The sequence below is a fragment of the Oncorhynchus keta genome, chromosome 32, assembly GCF_023373465.1.
Source record: "Oncorhynchus keta strain PuntledgeMale-10-30-2019 chromosome 32, Oket_V2, whole genome shotgun sequence".
Classification (NCBI taxonomy): Eukaryota; Metazoa; Chordata; class Actinopteri; order Salmoniformes; family Salmonidae; genus Oncorhynchus; species Oncorhynchus keta.
In genome coordinates, this window is record NC_068452.1 from 8760844 (window position 1) to 8782511 (window position 21668).

Genomic DNA, 21668 nt, shown 5'->3' on the forward strand with positions numbered 1-21668 from the left:
TTAACATTACGTAACTGTCAAAAGAAACAGAATTCATGAACAGAGTTCAGTAGATCAAGGGCTTCATCCAATCAAATCCTCCGACAATGAATATTCTGCATTGTTGTTAATACAACTAAATCCTACTTACATGTCTTATTCAGAAAGTGAGTGAACTGAATATTTTCTGTTGCGAGTACCTAAAACTAGGCTCCTCTTGCTATTTTATTTGAATATGGGGAGAGAGAATTATTTTTCAATGCCTTATTCGCTTCAATGCAAGTTTGATTGAATTGAGCCCGTAGATGAGTCTCTCTAAAGATGGCTGGTTGTTGAGGCCAACACAAGCAGAAGCTACAGTTCACTGCAGTGTGGACCGTGCATTGCCTTTTTATGGTTCCCAAACGTTTTGATTCTTTGACCTTCCAAATGGAATGAGTCAGCCTCGAACTGTGACCCCAGTAGGAGTTGAATGCGACTCACTGGTGGGTCTTCGTGATTGGTATTTCACACAAGCCCTCTGGCCACCCCTCCTTTCCCTCCATAGGCAATGTCTATGCTGCTTCAAAGAGTACAAGCACCTGGAGGTATTCAACCAGCTGGTCTACGCCCTCATCAACCTGGTCATCGCTCAGGTCACTAGCCTGAGGGACCGCCTCTGCAGCACCATCAGCCAACGGGCCGACACCGGGGCCGCAGGTGGCACGGAGGGGCCCGGGACAGAATGGGGAGGCGAGGGAGAGGGTGGAATAACTGGAGTAGGGCCACACCCCCAGCAACCGCCCTCTTCGCCTGTTGAGGACGAGCCACTGAATGTGGAGAGGGACTCGGCGGAGGAGGACGCCGCCGGGGACGCACCGGAGCAGAACCAGAATAACAACAACCAGAACCCAGTCCAGGGGACAAGCAAGGCCCAGCAGGAGGCCCCCAAGCCAGAGGAAAGTAGTAGTGGTATTGGGGCGTCTGAGGCTGGAGCTAGCAGCAGTACGGACAGCCAGGCTCAGGAGGACATGTTTGACTCGTGGAGCACAGAGGACCGGGAGAAGCTGCTGCTCTGCGCCGCCAAGATTTTCCAGATCCAGTTCCCACTGTACACGGCTTACAAACACAACACACACCCCACAATAGAGGTAATGGAATGACACACCCTGATACAACACAATACATACCCAAACCCCACTGTAGAGGTAAACAAATAACATGTTTCCCCCCCACACAACACCCACCCCACCAAAGCATTAATGGTTTAATATGTACAGCCGACACAACACACACTGCACCATAGAGGTAAAAGCGTAACATGCGGCCATACACACAACTCTATTATGGAATCAGTATTTGTCTCCATGGGGTACGTAATACTTGCCAATGACATTGGTGTCATCCTGTTCTAAAATGTTCTCTAACATTTCTCAGTGTACAATATACTCGTCATACTTTCTTTTTGTTTCCTTTTTCCAGGACATCTCTGCTCATGAAAGCAATATCCTCGGCTCCTTCTGCGACATGAACGTAAGGAAAACACAATACTCAATCTGCCTGATCGTCGCTTTGTGTCGGTTCTAACTCTTTACAGCAACATCTACGTCTCTCAAATGGCACCCTATTCCCTTTTTAGAGTGCATTTCTTTTGACCCGGGCCCGTATGGCTCTGGTCAAAAGTACTGCACTATATAGGGAATAGGGTGCCACTTGGGATGCATCCCATTGCCTTAATGTCTGGGCTGCCTGTTTGACCAATCGCCAATCTCCTCCTTGTCCCCTCTCCTCTCTCCTGTGGTCATGTTACTCATCTTAGTGATTTATGACATCTTGGCTCTATTTCTATTTTATTGGGAAGCTGCATGAAAAGTGGCATGCCCAGAACCCAACAGCTATGTCCCATTTAGGACTGGGAGAGGAGGGAGGCAGGACTCTGAACACTGTTCCCAGGTTGTTGTAATGGGTTTTCACTCGAGGTGGTTTGGTGTAGATTTGGTTAACAATAGGTCCTAGAATAGTTCTCCCTCAGGGGTCCAATTACAAATGTTTCCTTTAGGACTAGGGGAGACAGGGGGAGAAAGGCTCTCTAAACACTGATCTCAGGTCCCTCTTGTGGTTTTCAGGCCAACGTACACATGAGGTGTGAAATGTGTCTGCAGTATATTTAGAGTTTTTATTAAATTGAGGCTTAATTCCACCTCCAAGTACTGTCGATCTTTCCCCGGAGTACAATAATCTCAGGCTAATTGAATAACTTTCCAGCTCGTACCTCTCCACCATATTAAACAGTGGGTTAACTGCTTGTTCAGGGGCAGAACGACAGATTTGTACCTTGTCAGCTTGGGGATTTGGACTTGCAACCTTTCGGTTACTAGTTCAACGCTCTAACCACTAGTCTACCCTGCGTCCCCGGCAGTGAAAGCCGGTTTTAAAGTATTTTTTCATGAGTAAAAAAAAATGTATAGAAAAAATAACGTAATAAAATAATAGGCTATATACAGGGGGTAACGGTACAGAGTCAGTGTGCGGGGGCACAAGTTAGTTGAGGTAATATGTACAGTACCAGTTTGGACACATCTACTCATTCCAGAGATTTTTTCTGAATTTTTACTATTTTCTACATTGTTGGAAATAAGGAAGACATGAACATTATGAAATTACACATGAATCATGTAGTATCCAAAAATGTGTTAAACAAATCTAAATATAGTTTATATTTGAAATTCTTCAAAGTAGCCACCTTTTGCCTTGGTGACATTTATCACTCTTGGCATACTCTCAACCATCTTGAATGCATTTCAATTAACAGGTGTGCCTTGTTAAAAGTTAATTTGTGAAATGTCTTTCCTTAATGCGTTTGAGCCAATCAGTTGTGTTGTGGCAAGGTAGGGGGGTATACAGAAGATAGCCCTATTTGGTAAAAGACCAAGTCCATATTATGGCAAGACAAGAACAGCTCAAATAAGCAAAGGGAAACGACAGTCTGACTGACCATCATGTCGTAAAGTAATGACAATCTGGAAAATGTCAAGAACTTTGAACGTTTCTTCAAGTGCCAGTCTCAAATACCGTCATGTGCTATGATGAAACCTCTGCTGCAGAGGTTAAGTTCGTTCGTGTTTCCAGCCTCAGAAATTACAGCCCAAATAAATGCTTCACAAAGTAACAGCCACATCTCAACATCAACTATTCAGCTGAGACTACGTGAATCAGGTCTTCATGGTCGAATTGCTGCAAAGAAACCACTTCTAAAGGACACCAATTCAAAGAAGACTTGCATGAGCCAAGAAACACGAGCAATGGACATTAGTCCGGTGGAAACCTGTCCTTTGGTCTGTTGATTCCAAATGTGAGATTTTTGGTTTCAACCGCCATGTCTTGGTGAAACACAGAGTAGGTGAACGGATGATCTCCGCCTGTGTGGTTCCCATGTGAACCGTGGGGGTGCTTTGCTGGTGACACTGTCTGGGATTTATTTAGAATTCAAGGTACACTTAACCCGCATGGCTACCACATCATCCTGCAGCGATACACCATCCCATCTGGTTTGCGCTTAGTGGGACTATCATTTGTTTTTCACCAGGACAATGACCCAATACACTTCCAGGCTGCGTTAAGGGCTATTTGACCAAGAAGGAGAGTGATGGAGTGCTTCATCAGATGACCTGGCCTCCACAATCACCCGACCTCAATCCAAATGAGATGGTTGAGTTGGACCGCATAGTGAAGGAAATGCAGCCAACAACTACTCAGCATATGTGAGAACTCCTTCAAGACTGTTGGAAAAGCATTTTAGATGAAGCTGGTTGAGAGAATGCCAAGAGTGTGCAAAGCTGTCATCAAGGCAAAGGTTGTCTATTTTGAAGAATCTCAAATATAACATTTGTTTTGTTTAACACTTTTGGTTACTAAATGATTCCTTATGTGTTATTTCATAGTTTTGATGTCTTCACTTGTTCTACAATGTAGAAAATGGTCCAAATAAAGAAGAACCCAGGATTGAGTAAGTGTCCAAACTTGACTGGTACTGTACATATAGGTAAAGTGACTATGCATTGATAATAAATAGAGTAGCGGCAGTGTAAAAATGGGGGGGGGGTAGTCTGGGTAGCCATTTGATTAGCTGCTCAGGAGTCTTATGGCTTGGGGGTATAGGCTGTTAAGAAGCCTTTTGCACCTAGACTTGGCACTCTGGTACTGCTTGTTGTGCGGTATCAGAGAGAACCCTATGACTAGTGTGGTTGTTGTCTTTGGCAACTTTTAGGGCCTTCCTTTGACACAGCTTGGAATAGAGGTCCTGGATGGCTGGAAGCGCGGCCCCAGTGATGTACTGGCCGTACGCACTCCTCTCTGTAGTGCCTTGAGGCCAGAGGCCAAGCTGTTGCCATAACAGGCGGTGATGCAGTTGTATTACTTTTTGAGGATCTGAGGATCCATGCCAGATCTTTTCAGTCTCCTGAGGGGCAATAGGCATTGTCGTGCCATCTTCACGACTGTCTTGGTGTGTTTGGACCATGATAGTTTTTTGGAGATGTGGACACTAAGGAACTTGAAGCTCTCAACCTGCTCCACTACAGCCCCGTCGATGAGAATGAGGGCATGCTCGGCCCTCCTTTTCCTGTAGTCCACAATCATCTCCTTTGTCTTGATCATGTTGAAGGAGAGGTTGTTATCCTGGCACCACACTGTCAGGTCTGACTTCCTCCTTATAGATTCTCATTGGTGTTGATCAGGCCTACCACTGTTGTGTCGTCAGAACTTGATAGTTTTGGAGTAGTGCTTAACCATGCAGTCATGGGTGAACAAGGAGTACAGGAGGGGACTGAGGGGCCCCCGTGTTGAGGATCAGCGTGGCAGATAATTTGTTACCTACCCTAACCACCTGGGGGCGGCCCGTCAGGAAGTCCAGGATCCAGTTGCAGAGGGAGGGGTTTAGTCCCAGAATCCTTAGATTATTGATGAGCTTTGTGGGTACTATGGTGTTGAACGCTGAGCTGTAGTCAATAAATAGCATTCTCATGTAGGTTTCCTTTTTGTCCAGGTGTGACAGGATCTATTGGGGCGTTATGCAAATTGGAGTGGGTCTAGGATTTCTGGGATAATGGTGTTGGCTGTGAGCCATGACCCACCTTTTAAAGCACTTCATGGCTACAGACGTGAGTGCTACAGGTCGGTTGGCATTTAGGCAGGTTACCTTAGTTTTCTTGGGCACAGGGACTATGGTGGTCTCCTTGAAACATGTTGGTATTACAGACTCAGACAGGGAGAGGTTGAAAATGTAATTGAAGACACTTGCCAGTGGGTCCGCTCATGTTCTTAGTTAGTACACGTTCTTAGTACACGTCCTTGTGGCTAGATTAATGTTGACCCGTTTAAAGGTCTTACTCACATCGGCTATGGAGAGCGTGATCACACATTCGTCCAGAACAGCAGGTGCTCTCAAGCATGCTTCAGTGCTGCTTGCCTCGAAGCGAGCATATAATTAATCTCATCTGATAGGCTCCTGTCACTGGGCATCTTGCGGATCTGCTTCCGTTTGTAGTCCGTAATAGTTTGCCAGCCCTGCCACATCCGTCGGAGTGCATAGCGGGATTTCTTATAGGCGTCTTTAGCTCATTGCGGATATTGCCTGTAATCCATGGCTTCTGGTTGGAGTATGTATGTACGGCCACTGTGGTAAAGACGTCATCGATACACTTATTGATGAAGCTCCCTACTTATCTGGCACACCAGGCAGGCATAAGCAAATGCTCAAAGATTTCATATACTATGTACCCAGCTCTGGTCTGCGTACTCTGTCCTGAATGGGCTGCAAAAAAGCCATAATCTCTTCTCCTTCATGAGATGGTGTGAAAGAACTAGACAAGTGAAAGCAAATTCCCAGTATACATCCATCCACCATATTGCTTTCAATCTATAGTTCTGATAAACCAAAAGGAGATGAGGGTATGAAACCACTTGAAACCATTGAGTTGCACCAATCACGCTAGTCTCTTCCACTATGATTTGCGATATGAAGCCAAAGTTAGTTTTCCACTTCCGTGTGGACAATAAAGTTGCATTGACCTTGTTTTTCCCCGTGACCAGGATGTGGAGGTCCCTTTGCATTTGCTGCGCTATGTTTGCCTGTTCTGTGGCAAGCACGGTCTGTCGCTCATGAAGGACTGCTTTGAGTCAGGCACGCCGGAGAGCCTGCCCTTCCCCATCGCCCACGCCTTCATCACCATCGTCTCCAATGTGAGTAGGAGTTGATGACTGTAAGTCGCTTTGGATAAAAGCGTCTGCTAAATGGCATATATTATTATTATTATTATTATCCCAATATGGCACCACAGCCCACTTGGCAGCCGCCCAATAAATTAATCCAAGCCACCCAACAAATTAATCCAGCCACCCAACAAATTAATCCAGCCACCCAACATTGCAGCCCAACCCAACCGCCTAATATTTAGCCACCCAATCCTGGACATATTTACCACTACCTCCAGATGCTGTTTCAGCTCCACATGCAGATGTTCTTGATGCAGTTTCTATGTTATAGCACAGCTGTTTCATTTGTGAATGCTCTCTCCGTCAGTAATTGCGGTGAATAATCAGTTGTCAGCCAGCTCTGTTAAAGTGGCATCCATTTTTTAGGTTTTCCACTGCTTCTCACACATCTCAAGGGATGTCGGTCTGATTCCAATTCTGTTTGTTCTCTCCACACACACACACACACACACACAGATCCGAATATGGTTGCACATTCCCGCCGTCATGCAGCACATCATACCGTTCCGCACGTATGTAATACGGTAAGTTCACACTCTCCATATCAATGAAACTCTTTTGGTGAAATCTCTATTTACTTCAGAGTGAGGATCATTAAGTCTTCGTTAGTTTCTCACCGCCAGTGAGTTTTCACTAGTGCCTTGAAATCCCTATTTAGGCATGTGTCAATACAGATTGAATCACAAATCTTTTATTGAATATAATGGTTAATGTTAGTCATGCCGTTTCCCCCATATCAAATACAGCTCTATACAATATGGCATCCCATACTTCTGCGTAGTGCTTTTTTTCCTGCAGTCATTGTAAGAGAATAAGAAAATGGGGCAGAGAGAGGAGAGGAGAGGAGAGTTGCTGTTGCAGTCGGAGCTCCTCTCGTCAGAAATGGCCCAAGGGGCTGTTTGAGATGCATATTGAATTTGTATACACAGTGCGGTGTTGTTCAACTCGCCCGCCACTTTCCAACACACAATCAAAGGCACTTGATAGAGATGCTCCCCTGAATATTGGATGTAGTATTAGGGGGACATTATGCAAATGGTGTAATCCAGCATATTGGCAGTCGATTAGCATAAATCAAGGATGAATTTAGTGGATGCTCTTACAAAGCAAGCATATTTTTGTATTTGAGTTGAATTTCAAAATTCGGTCAGATACTTGACTGTATATATATTTTTTTCTGGATGGAAAGCAATTGCAGCTGAGAGCCCTCTCTTGCTGTGCCACCAACTGGTGTTGCTAGGAAGAGCTTCCCTCGCCATGGTAACAGTGGCCAGTGCTCCAGTCAGCTTCTCCTCACATGACCTTGGAGCAGCCAGACATCTCGCAGGCCTCGTCATACCTCTGTCATGTGACCTGGGTGGGCTGGTTTAACTGGTCCTGATGTCCAAATGGAACATTCCTTAGTCATTTTGATCCTTAGTCGACGAAGAATGATGAAATGTGAATTTCTGACTCCAGTGCATTGACACCTTCTAGCGTATCTCTCCTGCCTCCTGAATTGAGCAAAATGTTTGTTTTTCTCAGAAGTTATTAAAAAGATACATACTGTATCTTATTGATCGCAAAGACTCGCTTCTCATTGCCAACTATTGTCACGGTTCACCTCATCTGAGTGTTGCAGCCAGCCTCGATAGATGCCCCACACTTAGTCCTGACTGTTTAGTCCCATTTGTCCAGTCATTATGTCCAACCTGTCTACCATGTCTTCTACTATTTAAAACTAAACAGAACAAATTAAAAGTGTTTCCTAAAGAAGAAACTTCCTGGTTTAAACAAAGTCAACTCAATTCACAAGTAACTTCTTTCCAAATTTGTCCCTCCCCAGGTACCTGTGCAAGCTGTCGGACCAGGAGCTGCGTCAGAGCGCGGCACGCAACATGGCCGACCTGATGTGGAGCACGGTGAAGGAGCCGCTGGACAGCGCACTGTGCTTCGACAAGGAGAGCCTGGACCTGGCCTTCAAATACTTCATGTCCCCCACGCTCACCATGAGGCTGGCCGGCCTCAGCCAAATCACGGTGAGACTCACACACTGCCGTGTTGCTTGCTCTTTGGGAGGAGTCTAGGCCGGGTTACTGTGAAGCACGTTGTGACGGCTGTTTTGTTTTTGACACAGGTGTACATTGTTAAAGCTTCACTAGGACTTTCAGTTTAATGTAACTCAGACTTTTACACAAGGGTCAGGTACACATTCATTATATTTTTACAACTCGTTTTCTCCCCACAGAATCAGCTCCACACCTTCAACGATGTCTGTAATAATGAGTCTCTGGTGTCCGACACCGAAACGTAAGTCAATTGATTTGATTTTTTACAATGAAACTCAAGTCAGTTGTGTCGATTTTTACAATGAAACGTAAGTCCATTGAGTTGATTTAGCACTGCGTCACGGACCGTAAAAGCAGCGTACCTCAAACTGTCCCTCCAGGTCAATAGCAAAGGAACTAGCTGACTGGCTAATCAACAACAATGTAGTGGAGCACATATTTGGACCAAATTTGCACATAGAGGTGAGTTTTCCCATTCCAAGTCGTTCTTACACCAATTCAATACCTTTTTATTGGCAATCTGTGTTTTAACTCCCCTGTTATAATGCAGAGTTTGTCTTTGTGCCTCTTTGTTGTCGTTCCAGATAATTAAGCAGTGCCAAGTGATCCTGAACTTCCTTGCCGCAGAGGGCAGGCTCAGCACCCAGCATGTGGACTGCATCTGGGCAGCAGCTCAGGTAACTAGGTCCTAAACACCAGGGGCCGCATGTATAAAGATTATCAGCGTAGAAATGTGGATTTGTAGGATACATTTAGCCTCTAATCAAATTGAGGGACCTAATCCTAGAGCAGCACTCCTACTCTGAATTTGTATGCATATTTTAAACTTATTTTTCTTTACTGTATTCTACCAATTAGTTTTGCTATCATAATCCATTTAATTATTTGTTGTTCTTTTCCATTGATGTTCTCCTTGACCCTGCCTCTCTATCTGTTCTCCCCATGTAGCTGAAGCACTGTAGCCGTTACATCCACGACCTGTTCCCCTCGCTCATCAAGAACCTGGACCCGGTGCCGCTGCGCCACGTCCTCAACCTGGTGTCCGGCCTGCACCCCAGCGCGCACACCGAACAGGTACACACGCGCACACACCACACTCCATGAGTGCCCAATGGTAGTTGATGGTATTCTACGAATTACCTCGATCCGGGAAGATGCCAGTATCGCGATACTAGTTAGTATTGTGGCAAGGTAACACAACACTAAGTAAATTTAGGCCACGGCAAGGAGTGGACAATCAAATGTTGAGTGTGATTTGATCTACAAATCCAGATATAGCTGATGTTCTGAAAGAGCTGCAAAACCTGGACCTGTACAAATCAGCTGGGCTAGACAATTTGAACCCTCTTTCTAAAATTATCCATCATTGTTGCAACCCCCTATTACTAGTCTGTTCAACCTCTTTCATATCGTCCCGAGATTCCTAAAGATTGGAAAGCTGCCGCGGTCATCCCCTTCTTCAAAGGGGGACACACTCTAGACTCAAACTGTTAGACTTGTATCCATCCTGCCCTGCCTTTTCTAGTCTTCGAAAGCCAAGTTAACAAACAGATCACTGACCATTTTGAATCCCACCGTACCTTCTCCGGTGTGCAATCTGGTTTCCGAGCTGGTCACGGGTGCACCTCAGCCATGCTCAAGGTACTAAACGATATCGTAACGGCTATCGATAAAAGACTCTGCAGCAGTCTTCATCAACCTGGCCAAGGCTTTCGGCTCTGTCAATCACCGTATTCTTATCGGCAGACTCAACAGCCTTGGTTTTGACTGCCTCGCCTGGTTCACCAACTACTTTTCAGAGTTCAGTGTGTCAAATTGGAGGGCCTGTTGTCCAGACCTCTGGCAGTCTCTATGGGGGTGCCACAGGGTTCAATTCTCGGGCTGACTCTTTTCTCTGTATATATCAACGATGTCCCTCTTGATTTCTTGATCCACCTCTACGCGGACGACACCATTCTGTATACATCTGACTTTTCTTTGGACACTGTATTAACAAACCTCCAAACGAGCTTCAATGCCATACAACACTCCTTCCGTGTCCTCCAACTGCTCTTAAATGCTTGTAAAACGTAACTCATTCTCTTTAACCGATCGCTGCCTGCACCTGCCCACCGTCCAGCATCACCACCCTGGATGGTTCCGACCTTGAATATGTGGACAACTACAAATACCTAGGTGTCTGGCTAGACTGTAAACTCTCCTTCCAGACTCATATTAAGCATCTCCAATCCAAAATTACATCTAGAATCGGCTTCCTATTTCACAACAAAGCCTCCTTCACTCACGCTGCCAAACATACCCTCGTAAAACTGACTATCCTACCGATCCTCAACTTCGGCGATGTCATTTACAAAATAGCCTCCAACACTCTACTCAGCAAATTGGATGCAGTCTATCACAGTGCCATCCGTTTTGTCACCAAAGCCCCATATACCACCCACCACTGCGACCTGTATGCTCTAGTCGGCTGGCCATCGCTACATATTCGTCGCCAAACCCACTGGCTCCAGGTCATCAATAAGTCTTTGCTAGGTTAAGCTCCGCCTTATCTCAGCTCACTGGTCACCATAGCAACAACCACCCGTAGCACACTTTCCAGCAGGTATATCTCAATGGTCATCCCCAAAGCCAACACATACTTTGTCTGCCTTTCCTTCAGTTCTCTGCTGCCAATGACTGGAACGAATTGCAAACATCGCTTAAGTTGGAGACATATCTCCCTCACTAACTTTAAGCATCAGCTATCTGAGCAGCTTACCGATCGCTGCAGCTGTACACAGCCCATCTGTTAATAGCCCATCCAACTACCTTCCTCATCCCCATACTGTTTTTATTTACTTTGTTTTGACTTTTTGCACACCGGTATTTCTACTTGCACATCATCATCTGCAACATCATCATCTGCACATCCATCACTCCAGTGTTAATTTGCTAAATTGTAATTACTTTGCTACTATGGCCTATTTATTGCCTTACCTCTTTACTCCATTTGCACACACTGTATATAGATTTTTCTATTGTGTTAGTGACTGTACTTTTGTTTATCCCACGTGTAACTCTGTCGCTTTGCTTTATCTTGGCCAGCTTGTAGTTGTAAATGAGAACTTGCTCTCAACTGGTCTACCTGGTGAAATACAAAAAAAAATAGAAAAAATTAAAAAGACTTTGATAAGGAGCTTTATAGTCACATACACCTCGTCTAACTAACAGAGCTGCTCTTTGTCTTGGACACCTGCCCACCATAAAGAACCTATAATTGTGATTCTGTATGTAATTCTATGCTGCTCCCCTAGACCCTGTACCTGGCCTCCATGTTGATCAAGGCTCTGTGGAACAACGCCCTGTCCGCAAAGGCCCAGCTCTCCAAGCAGAGCTCCTTCGCCTCGCTGCTCAACACCAACGTCCCCATGGGCAACAAGAAAGGTACGATGTTTGTGTCTGTGTATTTCAAGGGGATATGCCTTTTGTTTGATCAGTGGTAGTCAACAACTCCGGTGCTGTTAAGTGAGTGGTATGCATGTTTTTTTGTCCAGCACTAATCAAGGTGTTGAATGGAATGTTTTAGTGCTGGGATGGAACAAAAGTCTTGAACACCTTTTTAGATACCAGTAACCATGGTTTACCACTTGCTTAGATAAATATGCTCTTAAACATATCTACTGTATATAGACTACCTTGTGTTTTGTGAGATGCGGAATCTGATGCATCAAGCCTCTGCTTCTCGTCTCGACCCAGGCTCCCCAGCGGCCAGCCCGGACAGCAGTGACAACAGCGACACTCACCACAGCGGCGGTAGCGACATGGAGATGGACGAGCAGATGATGGGCGGCAGCAAGCGGGGCCAGCAGAGACTCTCTGACACGGAGGTTAGCAGCACTCCAGTACCCTTTTCACACCATCTAGCTGGAGAAACAAGTGATGCACGTTCTCAATACATTTAATGGGAATTGTTGTTAGTAGCAAACTGTTACTTTCCAGCGCTGTTCATAAATCCATGCCTTGTTTTTTTTGTTTGCCTAGCCACTGTCTCCAATAGTTAACTTTTTAGACTTTTTATCAAAAAGCTAATCTAAGTCAATATCCCCGTCTCGTGGTTCTGATGTATGGCCGGTTTAACTGGAACTGATTTGGTCTCCTCTCTCCGCCCCGTCCAGGAGTCGATGCAGGGCAGCTCGGACGAGACGGCCAACAGCATGGAGGAGGGCAGCAGTGGGCCCGGCAGCAGCAGTGGCCACAGCGAGGGCTCCAGCAACGAGGCGGGCTCCAGCCGTGCCAGCCAGTCAGCGGGAAGCCCAGGCAGTGAGCTGCACTCTGATGACATGGCTGACAGCGAGGTCCTCAAGGAGGAGGAGGAGGAAGATGACGAAGATGATGATGAAGATGAGGACGACGAAGAGGATGAAGAGGGGAACAACCGGGGCGTAGCGGCCGAGGGCAGCCCGCAGAAGCAGCCCCGGGACCAGCCGGAGGTCAGGAAGCGGAAAGCGGGCGAGGTGCTGGTGGAGGAGCATGGCGACAGGGCTGAGAGAGGGGCAGGAGACGGACCAAAACCAAAATGTTTGCCATTTAACCCCGAGGCAGCCGCCGGCATGGTAACGGCTGCGGTATCGATGGAGGGCCGCATGAGGATGCTGGACGCCTGCTCGGCCCGGCCTGATGGGCCCGAACAACAACATTCAGAGATGGGAGGCCCCTCATCCCAAATGGCCACTGGCCCCCAGGAGCAGACCTGCCTGCCCTGCCCCGGGGACTTCCTGGGGGATGCCATGGGCAACGAGCTGTTCAACTGCCGACATTTCATCGGGCCCCACAACCACCACCATCACCACCACCACGAAGGGTAAGACTATCACCATCTCTTTTTGCTTTCTTTACGCTAACCTGTTATCTTCTTTATATCTCCTCTTTCACAATGTTCTATGTTTGGCAAATTTGCCTCGGGAGATGAGGTTCTTTTTAAGGCTTCTTTCGACTACAGACCCCAACCAAGACAAACTGTCCGTGGCCGATTCTACATGTTGAATCAGGACCAACTACTAGCAATTATGTCGGCGTCCAAATGAGTCTAGACACCACCCATAGACAGTTGAGTTGCCTGTAGTTGCATAGATGTGTAGAAGTGTCCAGTCAATCATTTCTACATTTGTCATGAGGAACTAGATGTACACTGAGTGTACTAAACATTAGGAACACCTTCATAATATTGAGTTACACCCCGTTTTGCCCTCAGAACAGCCTCAATTCGTCGGGGCGTAGACTCTACAAGGGGTCGAAAGCGTTCCACAGGAATGCTGGCCCATGTTGACTCCAATGCTTCCCACGGTTGTGTCAAGTTGGCTGTATGTCTTTTGGGTGGTGGACCAATCTTGATACACGCAGGGCAACTGTTGAGCGTGTGAAACCCAGCGGCGTTGCGGTGCTTGACACGGTCAACGGCGGTGCGCCTGGCACCTTCTACCGTACCCCATTCAAAGGCACTTAAATGTTTCGTCTTGCCCATTATAACCCTCTGAATGTCACACATACACAATCCATGTCTCAATTGTCAAAACAAAAACTGTAACTCCTTCGCTACTATGGCCTATTTATTGCCTTACCACCTCACGCCATTTGCACACACTGCATATAGACCGTTTTTCTTATTGGCTGTACGCTTGTTTACTCCATGTGTAACTCTGTTGTTGTTTGTGTCGCACTGCTTTGCTTTATCTCGGCCAGGTCGCAGTTGTAAATGAGAACTTGTTCTCAGCTAGCCTACCTGGTTAAATAAAAGTGAAATAAAACATATTGTCTCTCGGCTTCAAAATCCGTTAACCTGTCTCCTCCCTTTCATCGACACTGATTTGAAGTGGATTTAACAAGTGACATCAGTAATTGATCATAGTTTTCACCTCGATTCACCTGGTCAGTCTGTCATGGAAAGAGCCATGTTTTGTGCATTCAGTGTAAATGTATTTGTTTCCCTTGCAACGTGAATCTTAGGCTTATTCAAGTGACAACAACATGCATTGCCCTTTCTAACATTGAATCATCCACCAGGCACATGGCGGACGACATGCTGAGCGCAGATGACGTGTCCTGCAGCAGCTCCCAGATCAGCGCCAAGTCGGAGAAGAACATGGCCGACTTTGACGGTGAGGAGTCTGGCTGTGAGGAGGAGCTGGTGCAGATCAACTCGCACGCCGAGCTCAGCTCCCACTTGCAGCAGCACCTGCCCAACCTGGCCTCTATCTACCACGAGCACATGGTGCAAGGTAGGCTGCACTGCACGGTGCACCTAGGGTTGTGAATTGACTTAAATTTACCCCAAAATTCCCAGGTTTCCCAGAAATCGCGGCTGGAAAATTCACAGAATACCGCACTCGCGGAACGGTTCACCCACTTATTGCACACCAATAACGGGCCTCAGTTTACAGCGGCACGAATCATGTAGTTATGGTTCTACTAATCGTCTGAATGGGCTAATCCAGTCAAACGCTTTCACCGTCAGTTAATCCCGTGTAGCTCAAGTGGTAGAGCATGGCACTTTTATTTTTTAAAATTTGAACCTTTATTTAACTAGGCAAGTCAGTTAAGAACACATTCTTATTTACAATGACGGCCTACCAGGGAACAGTGGGTTAACTGCCTTGTTCAGGGGCAGAACGACAGCTTTGGCATTTGATCCAACAACCTTTGGGTTACAGGCCCCAACGCTCTAACCGCTAGGCAACCTGCCGCCAATGGCTTGCAACGCCAGGGTTATGGGTTCGATTCCCACTGTGTATGTATGCACTCACTACTGCTCTGGATAAGAGCATCTGCTAAATAATAAAAAATCATCTTCTACCTGTAAACGTGACCGTCTGGCGTTCCGTTCCATATGGCTGCTTTCTTATTGCCATTCTTAGTGTCACTCGATTTGTTGTCATCCGTGCCACATTTTAGCATGATATTTTAGCTTGACATTTTAGCACTTCAGTAAATCTTTACTGAACCTTTTTTTTATGGCTCTCTTTTTCACCAGCGGCTGTGTTTTATTCCTCTGCAGGCCCGCAGGTCCACAAGCACCAGTACTCTGGCAACGCCGTGACTGACATCAACCTGGACAACGTGTGCAAGAAGGGTAACACGCTGCTCTGGGACCTGGTGCAGGATGAGGACGCGGTAAGAACCGTGACACTGGATTACACCGTGCACTAAGAAAGCATTCTGATAGCGACTTTCTTGCTGTGCAAAAGCATGGAGCATGCTAGTTAGTCAGACAGCCTTGAAGCCTAGCGGCATAGAAGCAGAGTTTGAGTTCCCAGAAACAAGTGACACATTTTGTTGTCTAAATGTTCATTCACCGAATAAAAATACATTTTAAAAAGTCTGCTTTTCCTTCCCATTTTTAACCTCTACGTGATCGGTGTCCCTATACCAGGACAGTTGATGCTAACGTACGCTAATGTGACTAGAATGATGTAATGGCCAACTTTCCAGGACATAGACATGTCTTATATGGGCAGAAAGCTTAAGTTCTTGTTAATCTAACTGGGCGGGGGGGAGTAGGAGTAGTGTCCTATCTTTAATTAACTCTGTCGATAGTTTTGGCACATAAGGTCCATGATAACTTGCAAATGTGCCCACTCTGGTCTTGGCACATGCGCTATAGTCAACAGCTCGCAAATACAATGCGATAATTTTTATTTGGTTATAGGCAGCCAATCATCATGTCACCAGCATATAAATGAAGACCCTTGATATTTATTGGAAAGGAGCATCAAGCTCATTACTGTCAACTTTCACCACCCTGTGAAGTTCATTATAAATGATTTCATCTGGAGCTTAATAAACTGTGCATGCTTTTTCAAGTTGTAGTGACAAGACCACGCACAGCATCGCATGACTGTAAATATATCTCAAAGTCATGGTTAGTCTATCAGCAATTGTGCAATTTGCACTGCAATTCGTTGCATATTCTAATCAGCGACCAAAAAAAGTATCCACCCATGTCTCGAGTGTTTGTTTTGTTTGATGACCTTTTAGGGAATTTCCCGAAAATTTGACAGTTTAAATCAGGCCTGTTTTTCAACGGGTACTTTACTCGGATAAAAATGGTTGGATGGAAACTTGGTTACTGTGTGGCAAAAACGTTTTGTCAGCTACTAAATACTCAACGTATTAGAGGAGAATGCGTCACTTCCTCCTTCAGGTTTCGAGGAGCAGCTCATTTATTATTAAGGTTAGTTATCGCTATTAATTTAGGATCTTTGTGATATTCTGAAGTCTAGAAAGAGGTGCGAGTGACCTTTCTCCGTTCTTCCCTGTTCCTTCAGATCCACCTGTCGGAGGGCCTGATCAACGAGGCGGAGAAGCTGCTGTGCTCTCTGGTGTGCTGGTTCACCGACCGTCAGATCCGCATGCGCTTCATCGAGGGCTGCCTGGAGAACCTAGCCCACCACAGGTGTGTGTGTGTGCGCGCATATATATGAGCGTGTATGTCTGTGTGAACAACATAGCTCTGAAATGTCAAATGATTTTGTATTATCCCTTCGTTGACTAGCTATTATGTGAAACTCCATGCTTCTCTCTCCCACAGATCTGTGGTCGTCTCCCTGCGCCTCCTTCCCAAACTTTTCGGCACTTTTCAGCAGTTCGGCTCTAGCTACGACACCCACTGGATCACCATGTAAGCATCGCACCCTCAGCATGATTAGAACAGACAAACGTTGTCCATTACATGGCATCACAGAATAACATTGGCAATGCAACAGATTTGCACATATTGGACATATTGTGACAATAACTACTGTTTTTGTGACATTTGGTATGTTCGTAAATTCACGTTGGACTGCCGGAGTACGGTCAGGGCGTTCGTATGTTCAGAGCGTTGTCAGACTGTCCGTTCGTAAATTCCGAGTGTTTTGCACTCGGGGCGTTCAGAGCGCACACTGGACGCTCTGGCCGAGGAATAGGGTTGATCTGAGCGTTCTCAGAAGTGTTCTCACACGGCAGTCAAGCACCCAATCTAACTGTCTAACGTTGGTTAGCTTTGCATGCTACTTCCAGACACAAATGCTAGAACACCTCACTCTGACCGTTTTACTCTCCCAAGCAGAGCTGTTGGGCTGTTATCCACAGCGTTGGTGACTGTAACTGTGTTGCTGGCTACAGTTGAATTCCGTTTGTTTTGCAGACGTTTACTTACACCGGCCATATTCAACGGCCGTTATCAGTTATTCTGCGCTCTGGCTACACTCGGGCGAGAGTCCCCCCCGAAATCGGAGCAGATAATGAATTTCCGAACTCGCACCCTTTGGTGTTGTGTCTTTCAGGTGGGCGGAGAAGGAGCTGCACATGATGAAGCTGTTCTTTGAGAACCTGCTGCACTACATCCAGGAAGTCCGAGAGCAGAGGCACAAGTTTGCCCTGTGAGTAACTCACCCGTTCTCTCCACTACCCTACCCACTCTCCCATTGACATTTATTGACCTTGCCTTTGTAACTATACAACGGTAAACAGTCTTATTACTGTGGAGTATGGCAACATATTTGGTAACACAGCATGTATTGTAGGTACACCAATGTAACTGCAGCTTAATTAAGCCGACCAGTCTCGCTGCAGTGCGTTTCTGGTGTGCAATGGCTGCGGACAGTGACTCTGTGGTTGTGTATGTGGTCAGCTCGGGAGGTGCTGGCTGCTTTAAGGGACCGCCGAGACAAAACGACACGTGCATGTTTTGTCCTGACAGAACCACAGAGAGCGTGGCTCGTCTTTTTTTTGATTTCCTTCTTTGAAATGTGAAACGCATTGGAATGTACGTTAGAGTGACGTTGCAGTTCAAAAGGAAGCGGAATAGTTCATTATTGAAATATCTTCTTTTGATTACTATGCGATCACAGGTATGGCCACAGTGCGGAAGTCCAAGTTCGCTTGCAGTTCCTGACCTGTGTCTTCTCCACACTGGGCTCCCCAGACCACTTCAGTAAGTCAACGGGGTCGTGTTCATTAGGCACCAAATGGAGCGAAACTAGACTGAAACGGCGAGTGTTTCAGCCATGACGTGTCCAATAAGGAAGACTTATTCCAGCTTTCCGTTACATTACCCAGTCTTCACATACAGTTCAACAGAAACATTCCCTATCATTCTCTCCCTCTATGGCTGGCTGGCTACACCCTGGGAATGGAATTGGCCCTGGAGGAGATGTGCAACCTGATGAGCCTCTCTCTCCTACAACAGAGACCTCATTGTCCTCTGGCGTCTCCAGAGGGGTGACTGGATCTACCTAGCTAATTCACTCTGTTCATAGCTGTGTGTGTGTGTGTGTGTGTGTGTGTGTGTGTGTGTGTGTGTGTGTGTGTGTGTGTGTGTGTGTGTGTGTGTGTGTGTGTGTGTGTGTGTGTGTGTGTGTGTGACTTTTGTGTATGCGTGAAGGGGAGCTAATATTTTTGATTTAGAGGTAGACTGGGAGACTCCCTGCAGTCTTATGGTGGCGCCCGATCAGGACACAAAGGGATTAATACTGCAGCCAATTTTCTCTGTGAACCAATTTATATTGTGTGTATGTGAAAATGTGGATGTGGTGTACATGACTATCTGCCTGTGTGGTTGTGTGCCTATTGTGGATCCAGTGTGGGAGTGATACGCTCATCTTTCCCTTTATAGTCAAAAGTGTGTGTGTGGTTGTGTACCAACGCTGACACCAGTTTAACTCCTCCTCTCCCCAGCAGTGAATGTGTGCATATATAACAGTGGGGTATTTGTATATGAACACGCTAACAGCCTCTCCTCTCCCTCAGGACTGAGTCTAGAGCAGGTGGACATCCTGTGGCACTGCCTGGTGGAGGACGGAGAGTGTTACGACGACGCGCTGCACTGGTTCCTCAACCAGGTCCGCAGCAAAGACCAGCACGCCATGGGCATGGAGACCTACAAACACCTCTTCCTGGAAAAGGTACGACCGGACTGGACCATCTGGTCTTAGTTGGGGAGGGGTGTTGGACAAGGGTCATTCCAACGTGGTCTGTGATGGCGAACCTGAGCTAAAAACCAATTAAACAAGTTGATAGCTAGAATCTGTAACAAACAAAAAAAGGGGTGGGGGGTGGGAGGAGGTTGTCATTTAAAAAGTCCCAAAGTTGTCAATTCATTGTGAAAGGTCATTGAAAAGTGATTCACTAGCCGGGGGAAACAAATTGGAAAAGTTGCCCAAATCATTGAAAAGCCTTGGCATTTAAAAGCGTTGGTCTTAAAGTCTCAGAATCTGTCATTGTAATACCGTTTGCCCTTAATAATTCCTGTTTCCTCAGATGCCCCAGCTGAAGCCGGAGACCATCAGCATGACGGGCCTCAACCTCTTCCAGCATCTCTGTAACCTGGCCCGCCTGGCCACCAGCGCCTACGACAGCGGCTCCAACTGCGAGGTACACACACACACTTTATTTGAATCCACAAATCACATTACAGAGAAGGATTCAAACACACACACACACACCCACCCGAGTACAGTTGGTCATACAAACATACACTCTTATACACACACAGTTTGTGTCATGGAGTGTTTGGTAACTTTCAGGCCCGTCCATACCTCTCACTGAACCCTGCTGTCACCTTGTCAACGCTTGTCCATGACCTCTAACCTTTGACCACCTCCTCTGTAGCTGTGTGGCATGGACCAGCTGTGGGGCATCGCCCTCAGGGCCCAGTCCGCAGACATCAGCCGCGCTGCCATCCAGTACATTAACTCCTACTACATCAACGGTCAGTGCACCTTCAGCTGGTACATGGTTGAAGACTCGTAGTAGAATTTCTCCACCATAACACCCTTGTTTTATATTGCTGCAACAAAAAACGCCCGAAGCAGCACGTCCAGATCCAAAACATCCTACTTTATAGTCATTATTTTGAACGAGCGGTTTTAGACGTTTGCCTAGAAGCTCGGCTTATTGCAACGTGCCTATCAGGAGTCACCGCGATGACCTAGTGATTTCCGATCTTGGCCAATATTGATTCTGCGGTTGCGTGTCCGTCTCCGTCCCCCAGCTGGTAAGACGGGCCTGGAGAAGGAGCAGGAGTTCATCAGTAAGTGCATGGAGAGCCTGATGATGACCTCGGCCAACCTGGAGAAGGACGCCCACTCCAGCCTCACCGTCATCGAGAGGGGCCTGCTCATGCTCAAGACCCACCTGGAGGCCTTCCGACGCAGGTTGGGAACTCACACACACACAAATGCATGTACGCAAGCAGACGCACCGAAACTCTCTCTCACAGAGAAACACACACGCTCCTCATCTCCATCCTCTCAACCTGTGTACTTTAAGCCCTGAACCTCTAAACTTAACCAGTACACTGCTTATCATCAACTATATTTCCGCCTCGCCGAGTAGAGATCATCCCTGGACCTGGAGAGCTACAGGACAAGCTCTTGGTCCAGTTCTCCTGACCCATCCACCCTTCACCCAAACTTTTCCCCCCCGACTCAACTCCCACGCTAATTTCAACCAGCACGAAGAACCGTGTCTCTCTTTGGCGCTCTCTCACTTTCTCTCTGCACCCCCAACACTCTTTGTCTCCTGCCCCACTCTCTTTGTCTCTTTGTCTCCAGGTTTGCGTACCACCTGCGTCAGTGGCAGATCGAGGGCACGGGCATCAGCAGCCACCTGAAGGCGCTGAGCGACAAGCAGTCTCTGCCACTGAGGATCGTGTGCCAGCCCGCCGGCCTGCCCGACAAGGTACCCAAGAAAGTACCCAGCATCTTGGTACTTAATTATTAACCCTTGGTCGCTTGGAAACACTCAAATGCTCTTGTTGCTGTTGTGTTCTGTGGTGTTCTGTGGAAAATCTACAGGCCACAATGTCAAAATGAATGGAAACGATTGGTGCAAGCTAATTTCATACTTTTATGGAGTAGAAATGTTTGTTGTGATACTACTGTGAAGAATGCTGTGTTCTCATTCTTGATGTTTGTAAGGATGTTGTAAGGATGTTGTAAGGATGTTCTAACACACTTTTTCTGTGTGTGCGTGTCTGTGTGTGTCTGTTTGGTCACTTGCCTTTGTGTGTGTGTGTGTGTGCGTGCGTGTGTCCCTTTCTGTCTGTGTGTGTGTGTTGCGTCTGTCTGTGTGTGTGTCTACGTTCCTACCTGTGAATGTGGTACCAGATGACCATCGAGATGTACCCCAGTGACCAGGTGGCAGACCTGCGGGCCGAGGTGACCCACTGGTACGAGAACCTGCAGAAGGAGCAGATGAACCAGCAGGCCCAGCTGCAGGAGTTTGGGCAGAGCAGCCGCCAGGGGGACTTCCCAGGTCTGTCACCTCTCACCTTTGACCCCTGATCCAGTGTGGCAGCAATACCAATGGAGAATCTCGATTGCTTTTCCTTGATTCCTCGCATCCTCTCCTCGCCTTTTGAAAAAACAAAAA

General features: G+C 46.7%; 1 protein-coding gene and 1 non-coding gene across 2 annotated transcripts in view; both read left to right on the top strand.

Annotated features, from left to right (window-relative positions):
• Positions 1 to 21668, top strand: part of LOC118365722 (ubiquitin carboxyl-terminal hydrolase 34-like) — a 60012-nt gene that overhangs the window by 7019 nt on the left and 31325 nt on the right. The window contains 24 exon segments of the mRNA XM_052490631.1: positions 527 to 1109; positions 1441 to 1491; positions 6049 to 6198; positions 6688 to 6755; positions 8057 to 8249; positions 8459 to 8520; positions 8660 to 8741; positions 8864 to 8956; positions 9228 to 9353; positions 11573 to 11702; positions 12015 to 12145; positions 12434 to 13119; positions 14319 to 14533; positions 15310 to 15425; positions 16580 to 16707; positions 16843 to 16932; positions 17579 to 17674; positions 18146 to 18228; positions 19044 to 19198; positions 19554 to 19667; positions 19905 to 20004; positions 20287 to 20449; positions 20849 to 20975; positions 21404 to 21551. Of these exon segments, the coding sequence (XP_052346591.1) occupies positions 527 to 1109; positions 1441 to 1491; positions 6049 to 6198; positions 6688 to 6755; positions 8057 to 8249; positions 8459 to 8520; positions 8660 to 8741; positions 8864 to 8956; positions 9228 to 9353; positions 11573 to 11702; positions 12015 to 12145; positions 12434 to 13119; positions 14319 to 14533; positions 15310 to 15425; positions 16580 to 16707; positions 16843 to 16932; positions 17579 to 17674; positions 18146 to 18228; positions 19044 to 19198; positions 19554 to 19667; positions 19905 to 20004; positions 20287 to 20449; positions 20849 to 20975; positions 21404 to 21551 (3890 nt within the window).
• LOC118365808 (small nucleolar RNA SNORA70) lies at positions 17833 to 17967 on the top strand. Its single transcript, XR_004821806.1, has one exon. It is a non-coding gene; the product is annotated as a small nucleolar RNA SNORA70 (small nucleolar RNA).